Source organism: Leptidea sinapis, chromosome 5 (genome assembly GCF_905404315.1).
Source record: "Leptidea sinapis chromosome 5, ilLepSina1.1, whole genome shotgun sequence".
Taxonomy (NCBI): Eukaryota; Metazoa; Arthropoda; class Insecta; order Lepidoptera; family Pieridae; genus Leptidea; species Leptidea sinapis.
Genome location: NC_066269.1, coordinates 3,428,755 through 3,444,079, shown reverse-complemented (window position 1 = coordinate 3,444,079; position 15,325 = coordinate 3,428,755). Strand labels below are relative to the sequence as shown.

The following is a 15,325-nucleotide window of genomic DNA, read 5'->3' as shown; positions in this document are numbered from 1 at the left end:
CTTGATATAGGTATTCCTGAACCAATAGCACCCCAAGAAGAAATAAAGTCTGTATATTATTTGCATTTTTTTAAATCAAAATTCTTTATTTATATAAACATTATTTTCTTATTACTCATAGATTAAAATTTGTTATAATTTTATTTGCACCAACAATAATTATTACCACAGTACAAAACAATGTTTTTTTTAGCACAATTTAGATTTAATTGATTTTTTCTTATCTTAAACTTTCGATGATTATCTAATCCTGATGTTCTTCTACACCATAATCAAAGTTATTTGTCACATTATAACAGATATTACAAAGAGGATGTAGATACTACATAATAAGAGGCAGGACTGCTTAAATACAAATTGAAATTTATTGTAGCATAAAAGTTTGAAATAGTAGTAATTACAGTAGTTTGAAAGTGAACAGTTGCTTAAAACATAGTGTATTTGGCTTTTTTGGATTACATAGACTATTGTTGTACACTTTTGTTTATATTTTTTCCCTATACTATAAGACTGAACCACAGCCAACTGCAGCCCAGATTAGCTACTGTATTAGTCTTTCTTGATGTTGTTAAAGAAATGCTTTATGGGTACATATTTTAACAGGTTGTTGCCAAAATGTACACCAATCAGAATATAATAAGTATATTAAATTAAAAAAAAAAAATATACAATCTTATGCTATCATTGATTTACATAATTCTCTAACTAGATTGATATTACCCATTTCATCAAATACACAATTTTCTATGGTATTTGGATGCTTCTTAATGAACTTAAAAGTGCTTGATTTTAAATTTTGTGCATTACAAGTATCTGCGACAGCTAATGTTTCCAAAGCATTTTCTACACTAAGCTGTTGTTCTAAAGCATGTTCTGAGAGTTCCTTTAAGCCCTGTAAATTAAACCTGTCTGCAAGAATCAACATATTAAAAAAAGATATGTCTTTTAAATCTTTAAATGATCCACTGTAGATAAATTCCAGTAAAAACTTTAAATCCTCCTTATCCACATCAATTAACTTCACATAGTTATTTTTGCTTTCAGCAGTGTCTTCTTTGAGCATTGCTCGGAAAACATCACTTTGTGTTATCAGCAATAGCTTATGGACTGCAAACTTTGCTCCATCTTCTGATTCTATAGTGAAGTCTGCACCAACTGGGTCTTCTAAGAGAGTACTAAAATCGAGGAATTGTTTATCAACACTTTTAAGAATATTTAAGTCTTCATCTATAAATGAAATTGGAATGTATAAGTTTTTATGTTTCAATAATTCCACATCTATCTTGGAAAAAGAATAAGTGGTCAGATAATGCGGAGATAATTCTTTTAGTTTAACAAATTTATATTGCTTCATTATAGGTGAGAGTAAAGCAATATTATTATCTTTGTTGTGATTGAACAGACAAATCCTATTAAGGCAACTTATGTTGATGTTTACAGAGCATTCCTGCCGATTTGTAAAAAATAAATGAATGATGTACATATCTGCAACTAATTCTGCTTTAAACATAAACCAGTAGTCAGCAACATCTTGTATGTATGTGCCACCTATATCATACATGTTTGAACGTAGAATTTTTTGGTATATATCGGTAAGACATAGGTATCGCGCGTTCCGAGTCATACAGGGATAATGTCCACACACAACTGCACTTTCCTATAAAAAATAAGTAAAAACAACTGTAATTAAATAAGTAACAGAATTACCTGCTAAAACTTGGTGGAAATGTAAACCTAATGGAATTACTTACGTTCATCCACTCCATTTTGCAATAGTTATTTGTAACTTTGAGATTTATTATTTATTTTAGTTACTTGCATAAACTTTAACGTCAAACGATGTTTATTAGCGAAATCTTTACGTAGGTACATAACTATGTGACATGTATATTATTATACTCTTTGCACGTACTTTTATGAATCAATAACATTGTAGGATGATTGTAGGTAGTTTTTTTTTTATTTCACTCTTTTTTGGAGACTTTGGCTCGCACATTCCATGCATCCGCCAGCTTCAAGTTTTCTTTCATCGATTCACATTGCAAATTTTCTTGTATGATCTACTTCAAAGTGTTTTTATTTATTTTTAAGGTAGGGAAACGAATCACGTTACAAAAATGTACATGTTAAGATAAATGTTAAGGTAAATAAATATACACAAAAAATAGATGAATACATTATTTACAATTTAATAATATTGCTATAAATATATCCAGAAAGTATACTATACAATATAGGATCAACAAAACTCAGGAGGGTTTTTATAGAAGTGGAGAAAGGGACACGGATGGATAGCAAACTATCTAAAAAGGAAGTTCGGTATATTTAGGACAGGAAAAGAATAAGTGATCCAGATCCCCAAAGTCATGTCCGCATTCACATTGTGGTCTATCTATAATATGAAACCTTGCAAGGTGGGCCGGACAAGTAGTGTGTCCAAGGCGCATTCTTATCAATATGGTGGTAATTATTTTATTAAGTTTAATGATAGAGAACCATGACTTGTTAGGAATTATTTGTTGAATTTCGCAATAATTTTTGCCTTTAAATTGGCCACGTTCTGCCCAGACTTTACCCCAGGAGGCCCTGAGATAAAGACCAGAACGAACAGCTAAATCCTGAGTATATATTTTATAGAGGAATTCGTCACCACACACCACAGCTTCATTTGCAAGTATTTCGGCTGTTTCTTTGCCAATTATGCCACAGTGGCTAGATATCCAGACAAAAGTGACTGAAAGACCTTTTGTTGAACACTCGTAAAGATTACTTCTAATGTCTGCTATAACAGGAAAAAATTATTTTGATTTGAAGGGAAATCGCAAAAGAGCCTGTAAAGCACTCTTGGAATCACATAAAATTAAACTATAATTAAGTTTACAAAGTGAAACATATTCTAATGCTTTGGCGATGCCAAGACATTCAGCAGTAAAAAATTACTTGTTAGATGGGCATTTTATTTTTTGGACAATATTATATTGGGGCGAGAGGCATCTCATTAAATTAAGAAGCTTTTCACAGTTAGTAACGCGATTAAACCATTCCTGTCAGTTTTGAATCTAAAACGACTCCCAAAAACTCGACATGGTTATTAGTTGGTATTCGACGATTATCGTAAAATATGGAAATTATTAAAAATGAAGATTCCAAGTCATGAGTATATAGGTTAAAAAGTATCGGACTGAGTACAGATCCTTGTGGAAGTCCTTTTCACACAAGTCTACTTTGATCCCATTGTTAGTCAAGTTTAATTGTTCTACCTGACAGAAGGTTTATAATAAAGTTTTTTAGAATATCCGGAATAGCAAGTTTATTCATTTTATATTGAAGAATATGCAGATTGACATTATCATAAGCTGATTGCAAGTCTAAAAAGACTGCAATAGCTGATTCATTACGTGTAAAAGCCAATCGTATATCTGTCGTAAAAGTACCCACACTATCCAAAGTGCTCCTATAGGTATGTTTAAACAAGGTAGGTATTGGATACTTGATCACAGAACACTTTTACTCTAACGAGTGCTTGATAGTGAAGTAGTGATCAATGAACAGTTGAACATGGACTTGCATCGCGTACCACTAAATAAATAAAAAAAAACAGATTTTTTTATTACATTGTGACAATACCGGATGTCATTGAACATGGACTTTCAAGGTCGCAGATAGATAGAGAATTACAGCCCTTGAAATGTGGTGTTGGCTTCGAATGCTCTGAATACCATGGACGGTCCGTCGCTGAAACATATGCATCTTAAAGCAGCTCAATATTGAGGATTCTCAGCGTCTAGTGCGATATTTTGGCCATGTTGCACAAAAAGGAGTCGACCAACTTGAGCGTTTTATGATTACGGGGAAAATAGAAGGTAAAAGTCCTAGAGGCCGTACTCCTAAACGGTGGTTGGAACAAATCTCTGAAAATCTGAAAATCCCTATGAGCGTGGCACTCCACCAGGTGCAGGAATGAAACCGATGGAGACAGCTCGTTGACCAATCGATTGTGAGTCACGATCCTTAGCAGTGAGGGTATGACTAAGAAGAGGAGAAGAAAGATAACACGTACATAATAATAAGTAATGATTCTATTGTATTTCGTAAGAAGTTACTTTATGGAATTCTTTTTTTGTAAACGTAATTTTTGAAATAATCAGCATCGATTAAACTTGTGTAGAATAGCGGCAGCCTTGCGGCAGCATTAGCAAGGTCAGCGTCCATCATGTTAAAGGCAAACCTTTTGACATTTATTGTAGATAGGTAGATCGAGTGATATCAGCGCTAAATAACTCTAAATCGGCATGAAATTTTGTAAATTCAGTTATTTTACGCTCTTGTATTAAAAAAATCTAGAATTTTTTTAACACTTGTTTTAAAAAATAACATAAGTATTTCGATTCTAAAACAGCTTATTGCCAACATTAAAACACCCAATGTTCTATAACCGTTTTCATCATATAAACGAGTATTGTAATGAAATTCAATACAACATTACAACACTCGTTTGGATGATTTAATTGTTACTAGGACTGGCTTTTTAATGTTAGCAGGAAGCTATCTGTTTCAGAATCTTTTATAGAGGATTCATATTATGGGTGCAGATAAAGTCGTGTATACAACTGTTGATAATTAGGTATTAAAACACTCATGTGATACTATTAAAACACTCGGTTTCGCCTCGTTTGATAAAAACCACATTCGTGTTTTAATACCCCTTATTACACAACAGTTGCATAAATAACTATTGTAAAATAAGATACAGTCGCTTTACAGCCCCGAATCAAATATAATAATAAAAATGTATCTAACCCCGGCTGAAAACGTGCTGGCGTTGCCACTTAAACCTAAAAGAAAATCCTGAAAGATGAAAAAATTAAGAAATATTATATTGGTATAATAAAATTCCGTGGACATCTGGAGAGCAAAGCCAAATTGGCTTCGAATAAGCTTGACATCATTAATAGGGCACGGCAATACTTCAAGCCGGGCCATATTCTAGCGCTCTACAATGCGCAGGTCCGGCCACACATGGAGTATTTCTGTCATCTCTGGTCTGGCTTACCCCAGTATCAGCTCCATCCATTTGATCGCGTGCAACGCAGAGCAGCTCGAATTGTCGGGGACCCAGTGCTCTTTGAAAGGCTGGATTACTTGGCGCCCATGGACATCCGCATTCCGCAACAATAGGTGTGTCAAGAAATGCGTTGCCAGCCTTTAAGGTGGGAGTATGCTTTTTTCTTGAAGGTCGCTAAGTCGTATCTGTTCGGGAAAAGGAGCCGGTAATTGATTCCACAAAGTGGCTGTGCGAGGCAAGAAATTTCTAACAAAACGCGCGGTTGTGGAATGCCAGACGTCTACGTGGTGCGGGTGGTACTTTGCACGTAATGTCCGGTGGTGGAATTCGGCCGCTGGAATCAACCCGAACAGCTCCTCTGAGCACTCCCCGTGATAAATGCGGTAGAAGATGCAGAGGGAACACACATATCTACGCAATGCCAAAGAATCAAGCCGATCGGAGATGACTTGATCGTCGATGATTTGAACCGCTCTTCGTTGTATGCGGTCAAATGAGAGAAGCTGGTACTGGGGAGAACCCGCCCAGAGGTGAGAACAGTACTCCATCTGAAGCCGAATTTGCGCCTTATAAAGTTGCAGGCGGTGGCTTTTAGTGAAGTACTGTCTTGCCTTTCTGAATACACTAAGCTTTTTTAGGGGCCAGTTTGGCCTTCTCTTCCAAGTGACCACGGAACTGAACGTCGATCGATATATCGACGCCAAGTATGTCAATACAGGCTGTGGCAGTTAGAGGAGTGATCTCGAATCGAGGGGATACGACAAAGGGAGACTTTTAAGTGGTAAACGCACAAACTTGTGTCTTCTTGAGGTTGAATTGGACTAAATTTTGTCGGCCCTATTCCGAGAATTTGCAAAAGCATAGTCTCGATTTCAGACACAAGTTTGTTCCGGTTCTCGTCGAGGTTATCCCGGGACATGTTGGCGCGGCCGATGTAGGAAGCATACCCTGTGCTGTCGTCTGCACAGCAATGAATACTGTTGATTTGCAGCATATCATTGATATGCAGAAGAAACAGTGTAGGGGATAGCACGAAGCCTTGCGGGACACCAGCGTTTATTGGTTTTAAGTTGGAGCATGCACCGTTGATAACAACCTTGATGCTCCGATCGGCCAAAAAGTTAGCGACCCATTTGCAGAACTTGTCGGGAAGCCCATAGGATGGCAGTTTCACTATAACCGCTTTATGCCACACATGATCGAAGGCCTTCGCTATGTCCAAACTCACCGCCAACGCCTCTCCCTTCGACTCAACCACTTGCGCCCATTTATGGGTTAGGTATGCAAGAAGATCACTAGGTGAGCGGCTCTGACGGAAACCGTACTGGCAGTCGCTGATCAGCTGGTGCTCCTCTAGGTATCCCAAGAGCTGGCGGTTGATGATCGACTCCATTACTTTGGAGAAAATGGAGGTAATGGCAATGGGGTGGTAGTTGGACGGATCCGAGCGTACACCTTTCTTAGGGATACTGCACCCGGCACTAAAGCCGCCTTGCATAATTACGGGACTACGCCTGATGAGTAGGAGAGCTGGAAAAGACGGGTAAGGACCGGCGCCAGTTCCGGAGAACCTGTCCGCAGCACTATCAAGGGACTGCCATCGGGCCCGCTCGATTTGTAAATGTCCAAGGTGAGAAGCGCCGTCGGCGCCATGCCGGATTTTTACCTGCGGCATGTATGACACGCACCGCGGAATATGTGGTGGTGGTGCACCTTGGTCATCCAGAGTCGAGTTGGACGCGAAGAGGGAGCCTAGGAGATCAGCTTTCTCCTTCGCGTCATGGGCCAGTGAGTCATCATCCCTGTGCAGTGGCGGAATGGCTGGCTGGCAGAAGTTTCCTTGGACAGCCTTGGCGAGCGACCAGAACGTACGAGTTCCCGAGGGAAAGCGTGCAAGTCTCTCGCTAATTTTGCCATATCCTTCGACTTCGCGTCAGCAATTACTCTTTTGAAGGACCTGGAGGCATGATTGAAGTGTTTTTAAATTCGCTGGCATTCACATCCTTGGATACCACAGCAGCCCTGCTTTCGGCGAGAGGCCATTTTGCAGAAGCGGTGAATACATGGTTGAGACCTGCCATCGATAGGCACAGAGAAGGATGGAATGAAGAGTTCCATACTTTGCAGTACCACTTCAGGAACAGCGTCAGCGAAAAATCCAGATCAGCGAAAAACAGATCTGCCTCCACGGGTAGGATGCAAAAAAATACCGCATGTCGTCCCACTCTGCTGACCTATAGTGCCACACGTGGCTACAGCCTAAGAAGCGGGGCCGTGTTAGGCGCGTGATCGGCACGGTGCTCCGGATCAGGCAGTGGTCCGACAATCCCAGAGGAGGGTCAACGGAAACTAGGTAGCCGTCCGGATGTGAGGTCAACAGAAGGTCCAACAGTGAAGGTGTTTGATCTTCCTCATCTGGGATTCGCGTTGGCGCAATAACCAGTTGCGTCAGACAATATGCTTAGGCGAAGTTGTGAATAGATCTCCCTGCATGATACGTGAGCCTAGCCATTCGGCGTGGTGGGCGTTAAAATCGCGAAACACGATCTCTGCTGTGGGGATCTGCTCCAACACGGAATCTGTAGACATTTGGATGTGTTTGAGGAGCCAGTCAGTCACTGCGTTACCGCTATGGGACCTATACAGGCATGCGTAGATTCGCGGATGGTCATCACAGTCTACACGCAGCCAGATGATGGATAGATCCTGTCCTTTAAGAAAACTCAGGCGTCGAGAACGCCAGCCCGTGGTATAAAGGAGTGTTCCAAATTATACTCCGGGTATGAAAGGTAAGATGAATCAGCCAGAGAGGATATCTGTGTCTCGGTTAAAAAGAGCAGAGCTGGTTTCGCCGTCTCCAGGTGAAAGTGGACGGCATTTAAATTTGAGCGAAGCCCCCTGGTGTTGCAAAAGTCCACAGGGAGTGTGGAGGAGGATGGTTTGAGCCTACTGCTCAGTTTGCCCCGAGTAAGCACATATTTGCCCCCTCCAGAATACGTGGAGTAGCCTGGGTAACCACTATCAGGTACAGGCCCTAATTGTGGACGGCCAGGGACGGATTCTCCAGGACTGCATAGCCTGGTACCGGTCCTGGAGTAGTCTATTTTTTTAGTTCGTGCTGCTCTTTCCATTTGGGAGGGAGGGGGTGTAGGCCTTCGGATACCCCACTAAACGGGCGAAACACAGCGGCATAGCCGCTATTTCACGCCGGTTTCGAGTGGGGGAGTGGTATTTCTCCGGGCGTGCCGGCTCAATTCGGTTGTGTCTGTGAGGACCCAACATGGCACTACCACCCCACTGGATGTGTGGCGGACCTCCACAGTGCGGTTTTCAAGAAGCTTTCTTCCACGTACTACAAAGCTGTGGAATGGGCTTCCTTGTGCGGTGTTTTTGGGACGATACGACATGGGCATATAATAAAAAAAGCGCGTACACCTTTCTTAATATGAATTTGAATATTCCATAAAAAATATACAAATAAATACAAAATGGCGAGGGTATGACGGAAAGGAAAATAAAAACGCATTACTTGTATTAGATAGGATTCCGAAGGTAATGTAGAGATTGATTTTGAGGAATATTCATGCTATCAACGTTTAAACCTGGAATTTTTCATCTTTAAAACTCGTTTACGTATCCGGTCACTTAATGTTCCTAATAAATAGCTAATAGTTATTATTACATGTTAAGGAATATAAATATTCTGTATACTGATTAAAGTTAAACAATTATTTGCACTATAGTGAAATGTAGGCTTGAGAAATCTTATTTTGATAACAGAAGGTATTATATTATTTTAATGTCCTACAAAAGCGGATGTATAAAATGTATATTTCCTTTATTATTTAATATCTTTTTGATGTAAATATTAGTTGATAAAAACAAATTTTATATACAATAGTGTTTGCTATTTCTTAGAGTACACAATTGTGAGTCAAAATAAAATAGCCCTAATAGTGTAATATTAAATTTACGTCAACTAGTGAAGGATAATTAGAACTTTTCTTCACCTTGGGTATTTTTGGTAGAACAGAGAGTACTTGAGAGTTGAACAGAACATACAAGATCTTATCAACGATACGTCACTCGAACGGTTGACACTGTTGGAAGTGCGCTCAAACGGAACGCGAGAGGTCGCGGGCTCGAGTCCTGCATCGTTCATAAAATTTTGTTTTCAGTTATATTTGTGTAATTAAGCCCAGAAGTGAGGGTTATAACATTAAAAACATAAAAAAATTGTTTAGACTTGCAAGAGTGACATCTGACATCAATTTCATAATATGCAAATATTGGGGTTGAGCAGGCTATCAACTGTAAAGTAGATCCTGTAGATGAAGCCACAACCTGAGAGTTGAACAAAGTATACAATTATAAGATTTTATCAACGTTAAGTCACTCGAACGATTGGTACAGTTGGAGGTGCACTCGCTCGGAACGCGAGTGGTCGCGGGTCCGAGTCCCGCATAATTCATAAAATTATGTTTTTCAGTTTTCAGAGGGCCCCGACACCCCTTACCAAGCGTTTTTATCACATTAAATTAAAAAAATTATAGAGAAGCTAAGATTTTTTTTTTCATTTTTTGCATCCATGATCATGCAATAAATTAAAAAAAAAACCTTCAACAATAATATCAATAGGAATTAGGATTATTTTATCTTATACCTATGTAACGTAATAATATTGGCAAAATATTAAATACAACTAAGTTAGTAACTAAGAAAAACCTACAACTAATAATATTTTATTTTCCATTCATTAGAAATAATATTCGTATTCACTACTTTTGAAATTTGAATTACTTTAATACTTTTAAATCAACTCTGTTCGTGTGATCCAAAACATCTTTTAGACCTTTTTAGTCAAGAAAAATGGACCAATCTATGATGCTAGAGGTAAACAAAACAATTTTAAAACTTTAATTGTATTCTGGCTTGAGATAAATGTTATTTTCCCTGTTTATTGCCTTATCTCTTGATATATAGCTGTATTGATTTGTATAAATTTTATTTTAATATCATAGATATGTCTAGACTGCAATATTTTTTTTCTAGTTCCAGGAAGGTTCAATAACAAATATTCAAGAATGCCAATCAAATAGTGCCAATAAACTTTGTTTACTCAAATTTTATTACATGTTAAATAATGCAATCAAAAAAAATAAGCATGATATTGGTGGAACTTACACAGATTCAAAAGCAGATGTATGGTTCTATGTAACAACATCAGATTGTCTTGCCCATAATGTTCTACTTAACATATTTGCTTGTGTACGTGAAGTTGGATTTGTAACAATTGGCATAAGTGATAGTAACAAATGGTATACTGACAATAATGATAAAAAGTTAAATTATTATGTATTTCTCCCTGACAGTTTATGTTGGCAAACTTTTAAAGCAACTAAAAGAGATGAGAGTTTTCACATTAGAACATATGTTTTTGATAGGGATTGTCTTCAGAGTTTCGAGAATAAAACATTGTGTATACCAATCAAAATAGATATTAGTACATTTAAATTAGATCAAAACATTGTAGATAGTGTTAAAAATAAGCATAATATTGATGCTGTTATAAAAAAGGAAAAACCAGATTACACACTAGTGTCTGCAGATCACAAAAAGTTTTTGACACACAAAATTATTCTGTGCATGAACAGTCCAGTAATAAGAGACACAATAAAAAGTACTCACAAGGAAGAAATGTTTATTGACATAGACAATGAAACTATGGATATATTGATGGAGTATCTGTATACCGGGACAATAAAAGATATTGAAAATTGTGACTGCACCAACTTGCTTCAAATTGCTCACACATTTCAAATTAAAGGCATGTCTGCTTTAATAGAATTATATATCAAACAGAACATTACTATCAAAAATGCTTTTGATATTGCAATGACAGCACATAAATATCAGTTACTTGATGTTCAGAAACATGTTTGTGAGTTTATACAACAAAATCAACAGATTTTTGAGACCGACACTTGGAATAATCTTAATGATGTTGGTCTCATAAAACAAATATTGAAAGATACAATTAAAAGTAAAAAAAATAACTGAAATAATTCTGAATATGCTATTTATACCAGTGAATATATAGATTAACTACTATAAGTACGAATAAGTGAGCAAAATCGAATACTTGTCATAATAATATACAGAATGCATGTTTTACATCTTGGCCTTGGGTGAAGGCTCCAGTGAAGCATGTTTTTGCTACTTTTAAGATAATGTTAAGTTTTTAATCATATTTATAAGTATTATTATTATAATTATGTTTTATAAAAATAAATATGTGATTGTTAACTTGTGTACATATTGGTTTTTTTTTATGGAAGATGACGACAAACAAATATACCGGTCACCTGGTGTACATAACCCCTCACACTATTATTACATGGCAAGGAATCACCTCAGGCCTTTTTGGAATGTATTTGTAGTGTCGGTAAACACTAATATCAGTTCTGTACATATTATGTAATTGCTAAAAATGTGGTGAACACATGTTGTTACATTTGTAATATGCAGTCTTGTAATAAACATTAAATAAGCAACACATGTTATTTCTTTTCACATACAGTATAGTATTCAATATTCATGCTGTATTATATTTAAATAAATGTGCTATCATGCCATATTATCCTGGAAACTGCAAGTTTGTAAAGAAAGGTAAAACCCTGCTGTTGAGGTGAAGATGATAGCGAAGTTTGTGTTGTTTTGTTCAAATGTCGTATTCAGCAGGAGGGATTGGGTAAAATAGTGGGAAGCTCCTTTGCCCAGGATGCCGGCTAGATTATGGGTACGCCACCTATTTCTGCCGTGAAGCAGTAATGTGTAAGCATTAGCAGATTTTACTTAACATCTTATGTCTCAAGGTGATGAGCGCAATTGTAGTGCCACTCAGGGTTTTTTGGTTTTTCAAGAATCCTGAGCGGCACTGTGTTGTAATGGGCAGGGTGTATTAATTACCATCAGTTAAACGTCCTGTCTTGTGCCTTATTTTCAAAAAAAAAAAACCACTCTCCCTCCCGAGGGCGGACCCTCTCATCATAGCACTCTATAATGATAAATGTATCAAAGGGAGTACTCCGGTGATACACATAATTAAGATAATACCAACATCTCTCCAATGCCAAGTGATCGAGTAATTCATAGAGCACTGGATCACCAACCATTGAGCAGCTCTGTGTCAAATTGTGATATCATCATATGGTGAAAGCTGGTACTAGGGTGTATCAGACCTTAGTTGAAATCAATGCAGTATATACACAAAGGTATGTCAGTTTGGTCTAAATATATAAAATAATAGGATAAACTTGATAAACCCACAGTTTTGTCAGAGCCGTTTTAGCTTTGTCCGCCAGGTGATCGCGGAATTGGCAATCGCTCGAGATTTCAAGATCCATTATTTTGATACTAAGTGAGGCTTAAGGGGAATATTGTCAAGAAGAGGTTTTAAGTGGTGTTGTATACAACAGCCAAGGCCTAACTGGCATCTCCAGTATTATCCAATGTCGTAACATTTTCTTAAGTGTTAATCCGTTAAGATTTGTCTTTCACCAATTTTACTCCCGATTCCCGCCACGATACGCTATTTTTGTTAAAGTCCGACTACTTATGTGTTAAATTTTTTCGAATAAACTTTTTTGTATTAATGAGCCAGTAATATTTATATTTTAAATTTTGGTACTTATTCCATAATTCCGTAATTTCCATAAAAGTAATTGCTATTTATTTTTATGGAAAAGGAGGACAAACGAGCGTACGGGTACGATACGTGGTGTTAAGTGATCACCGCCGCCCACATTCTCTTGCAACACCAGAGGAATCACAGGAGCGTTGCCGGCCTTTAAGGAAGGCGTACGAGCTTTTTTTGAAGATACCCGAAGGTGTCGTGTTGCCCGGAAACACCACACAAGGAAGCTCATTCCACAGCTTTGTAGTACGTGGAAGAAAGCTCCATGAAAACCGCACTGTGGAGGACCGCCACACATCCAGATGGTTGGAATGATATCGTAATCTGTGGCGTGTCGTGGTGGTGGTTTTCGGCGGCAGGAATCAGCAGAAACAGCTCTTCGGAACACTGCGATAAATGCAGAAGAGAAACAACGTAGCGACGTCTCTACGCAACGCCAAGTGATCCAGCTGTTCACAGAGCTCTGGGTCCCCCACAATCCGAGCTGCTGTTGCACGCCGTCAAATGGATCGAGCTGATACTGGGGTGCGCCAGACCAGAGATGACAGCAATACTCCATGTGTGGCCGGATCGGCTTTGTAGAGAGCTACAATTATTATGAAGTATTACCGTGCTCTATTTATGACGCCCAGTTTCTTCGAAGCTTTAGAATTTTTAGCCATTTTGAAACGCTAGTTTTACATACCCTCAATGTCTTTGTACTTACAAGTAACTATGTTGTTATTAGCTTTGCTAATTGTGTCATGATCATCATCATCAGCCGGAAGACGTCCACTCCTGGACAAAGGCGTCCCCCAAAGATTTCCACGACGCTCGGTCCTGCGCTGCCCTCATCCAACGTATTCCGGCGATCTTGACCAGGTCGTCGGTCCACCTACCAACACTGCGTCTTCCGGTGCGTGGTCGCCATTCGAAGACTTTACTGCCCCAATGGCCATCTGTTTGTCGACCTATGTGCCCTGCCACTTCGGTTTGCAATCGTTTTGACTATGTCGGTTACTTTGGTTCTCCTACGGATTTCCTCATTCCTGATTCGATCTCGCAGGAAAACTTCGAGCATAGCCCTCTCCATTGCCCTCTGAGCGACCATGAGCTTTCTCAAAAGGCCCATAATTAGCGATCACGTCTGCGTACCGTAAGTCGTCACTGGCAACACACACCTGTTGAAAACCTTCGTCTTTAACCTAATTGTATGATTTAGTATAATTCTGAGAATATCTGTATTTTGATCAAGTTTATTCAAAGCAGAGGAATCAATAGATTTACTTTTATATACCTTATGTTATATATATATATATATCTTGATAATAGAAGTAATATATTGTTATATCAAGATGCAGATATTTTAAGATTTTTCTTAGGTTGGGTAGAATTAATTATGGAAAATTTAATACAATTTGTTATTATTAGATTTAGAGGGAGCAAATTAATTTTAAGTCAGTAATGAACTAGAGATCATTCTCCGACGACGAAGACAACTCAGCCGAACTGTCTCTGTGAAATAGCACGGTACTAGTACCTATAGGAGAATTTTTGACCTTTTGTAGTTTCAAGTTTGTGAGGTCGTGTACATACATTAAGGCCATTGTATATGCCAACAAGAGGTTTTCTCCGTGTAACTGTTATGTATTGAGTGAATTTAAATTGACAAAAAAAAATATATGCTATTTATTGGACATTAAATTTTACTTTGAACGTTTGTAGTTATTCTTGTAATGTTATATATAGATGAAAAAAGTCTCAAAGTGAAGCCTTTTTTGTTTGAATTTTTGTAACTACTGTTCTAAACGGCATTAAATTTCAGTATTTTTCTTTCGCATAAATTTTTGACCAGATTTTTTTTTTACTATTTGAACGATTGGCGACTCAATATAATGACTTATTTGGTGTCGGCAGTGCAAGTCGGACTATCGGACGGAGACGTCATACTACATGTTGTAATTTTATGGTGCACTAATTCGCGCATCCCGCCTTAGTGACACTTTTTTTGTTTTAGTATAAGGTACTTGTTGTGTAAGTAATAAAATATCATTTTCGTTCGGGCTTAGAAGCTTATTTGTATTGGCTAGCTTAGTAAATGAGGTTTTAAATTATTGTAGTGTACTATCTATAGTATTGCTATAGTTTATCGATACTATTTGGCCTCAATTAACGATATTCTATTTATAAAGGACTACCGAAATGAAACACTTACACCTCAAATAACACTACCGCGCTCCCGAAGGCCGATTTACATTTTATTACCTATAGCACATGCTTGGGTGCGGTGTCGTGCAAGAACAGTCGCATTGAGGGGTAGGCTAGTGAGTTTTCTTAAAACACTCCGAAGAATGAATAGTTGCCGGACCGTTAGTACTTGGCATTCTGAGTTAAGTAGGTTGGCAGGATATCGTTGAGGTTTATAAAGCATTATCTTTAGAATATCTCTCTGAGCTCTTTCAAGGCTTAGCCTAATAGTTACGCGGGCTTCACCCCAAACAGGGATACAGTAGGTCAAATTGTGATTGGCATAAGGTAAGGCATACAATTTTCACTGGATAGGGGTCATTCAAGTGTAGTAAAGT

The 15,325-nt window shown here is 38.0% G+C and overlaps 2 protein-coding genes across 3 annotated transcripts; one reads left to right on the top strand and one right to left on the bottom strand.

Annotated features, from left to right (window-relative positions):
* Positions 1-343: 343 nt before the first annotated feature.
* On the bottom strand, positions 344-1,906 carry LOC126980136 (uncharacterized). Its single transcript, XM_050829709.1, has 2 exons — positions 1,752-1,906; positions 344-1,657 (listed from the first exon to the last, which is right to left on the bottom strand). Exons 1-2 carry the CDS (start codon positions 1,764-1,766, stop codon positions 674-676), a joined length of 999 nt encoding a protein of 332 aa, XP_050685666.1. The 5' UTR covers positions 1,767-1,906; the 3' UTR covers positions 344-673.
* Positions 1,907-9,180: 7,274 nt separating this feature from the next.
* On the top strand, positions 9,181-11,379 carry LOC126964621 (uncharacterized). 2 transcript variants are annotated; one of them, XM_050807805.1, is made up of 3 exons: positions 9,181-9,425; positions 9,826-9,958; positions 10,118-11,379. In XM_050807805.1, the coding sequence occupies exons 2-3, from the start codon at positions 9,935-9,937 to the stop codon at positions 11,123-11,125; spliced, it is 1,032 nt and encodes a 343-aa protein (XP_050663762.1). In that variant the 5' UTR covers positions 9,181-9,425; positions 9,826-9,934; the 3' UTR covers positions 11,126-11,379. The 2 variants fall into 2 exon arrangements, with proteins under 2 accessions (XP_050663762.1, XP_050663761.1); XM_050807804.1 differs by lacking the exon at positions 9,181-9,425 and having other exon boundaries at positions 9,725-9,958.
* The last annotated feature ends 3,946 nt before the right edge of the window (positions 11,380-15,325 follow it).